The 1,977-nt window shown below is 41.9% G+C and overlaps 1 protein-coding gene across 1 annotated transcript; it reads right to left on the bottom strand.

Moving 5' to 3' along the window:
• Positions 1-627: 627 nt before the first annotated feature.
• On the bottom strand, positions 628-1,763 carry LOC130995986 (pectinesterase inhibitor 11-like). Its single transcript, XM_057921519.1, has one exon. The coding sequence runs from the start codon at positions 1,489-1,491 to the stop codon at positions 886-888; it is 606 nt and encodes a 201-aa protein (XP_057777502.1). The 5' UTR covers positions 1,492-1,763; the 3' UTR covers positions 628-885.
• Positions 1,764-1,977: the final 214 nt, after the last annotated feature.

Consider the following 1,977-nt stretch of genomic DNA (forward strand, 5'->3'; position numbering starts at 1 on the left):
TCAATATACTCGGTAATGACAGTTCGCCCGTGATGCTAAACTAATTCGTTAAAGATGATGCTGACATTCAGTAAAAGTTCAAATTTCCTTTATTGTATTGTTGTCTATTACTATTACCCTGGCATCAAGACGTACGTCAATTTGACGAACATATATTAAAATTCATAAAGTGAAAGATCCGAGAATGTCAAGCATCAATAAATTCGAATACACCCTTTATGGCATAGTTCATCATAATATTTCACTTCATTGAATCCCTACGTACCAGATATATATATCTATATATATATATATATATATATATATATATATATATAAATCGACAATATTAATTATGCGCAACAGTATACACTCTAAAATATCAAAACATGTTATCAAATTTCATTTTACAATAAAAGCGCACCAATTTCTATAAAAAAAAAATTCCTTTAATTATACATTTATCACATTACTTTTTTATTTCATAATTTTTAGAGAGTAAAGTATAAAAACAAAATATTAACATATCATTACTTCATGACAATATTATTGCGAATTAGAGTGAAAAAGAGGGAATAGAGACTGTCCAGATTTGTTTTATGTCCTGTTCGAGAAAAGTTGTACCATTTTCCATCAAACAACGCACCATAACTGAATTCTGTTTTCCCATAATTTCTCAACAATTAATCCAAATAATTACATGTAACAGCAATGACACACACAGTACTCCAAACTAAACATATGATCAGAATCACATTTCTCTATATATCTAATTACATAATCCAAAACCTCAACCCATCATCAAACTTTTCGCCTTGTATTCACACATCTTATCTCTTTCATGTTCCCAACATATCATATATATATGAAATACCTAAAAGGTTCGACTAAAAAAATAAAGCTTGATCATGGCACCACAACCTTATCAACAAAGCTGTTGACGAGCGCCAGCGCATTGCTGGTCACCTCCTTCACCTCCACCGTCCGGCCGCAGACGTCCGCCTTGAGCGCGCCGTCGGCCACGCCCTCGAAGCCGTCCGTGCACGTGTCCTCGTTGGTGAGCGCGGCGCTCATCCACGTCTGCACGTTGCTCATCTGGAAGCGCAGCTCCTCCCCGGCCCCCGACAGCCGCCGCATCTGCTTCACCGACCCGCGCATCTGCCCCACCGCGTCGCGGAACACGCTGAGGCAGTCGCGGAGAGCCGACGACGCGCGCGGCTCCGCCTCCGCTAGGCGGCTCAGGTTCGCCACGTACACGGCCACCATGGTGGCGCGGGAGAGGCTCACGCCGATGGCCACCACCGCCAGCCGAGCCAGGTCCTGCTGCACCACGTTGGCGTACCCGTTTAGGGATTGGTAGCAGAGGTCCGGGTATTGCGTGGACTCGCAGTTGGTGCGGATGAACTCGGCGCCGTTGGCGGCTGCAGTTTCCGGCGCGGCCGCGGGCGGCGTGGCAGCGGAGGCCGTGAGGAAGAGGGCGATTGTTAGGAAAACTGAGCGTGGAGCTCTCATGGTTTGTTTTATCGAATTGAATTGAATATGTGGCTTTGCAATGAGTTAGTTGATGGAATTGTTGGGGAGTTTTAAGTAGGGAGGCAACGTAAAGCGACTAAGGATACGAAATGACGATTATGCCCTTGTGACAGGGAAGCTTATATCATGTGAATATGAATATTTTGTTTTGGTAATGGTATAGTAGGGTCGCAAAAAATTGTTTTATGTAAGTAGGGTTGTGTATTGGCGTCTAGACGAATCTTAGGTAATCATGCCAAATATTATATATATGCTAACCATGAGATAGCTCTTCACTTTCATAATCCTCAACACGACTTCTATGTGCGCATCATCAATTAATTAGCATTACTTGCGCAATAACGTTGATTGTGTTGCCTTAATTAATTATATATGCCCATAATTTAGGGATATCATGTGGTTTTTTCTTGTCTGCAACTAAATTTTAGTTCTGCCAAAATATTTTGGGAATATGTTGGATAGAGT

This window comes from Salvia miltiorrhiza, chromosome 7, assembly GCF_028751815.1.
Source record: "Salvia miltiorrhiza cultivar Shanhuang (shh) chromosome 7, IMPLAD_Smil_shh, whole genome shotgun sequence".
Classification (NCBI taxonomy): Eukaryota; Viridiplantae; Streptophyta; class Magnoliopsida; order Lamiales; family Lamiaceae; genus Salvia; species Salvia miltiorrhiza.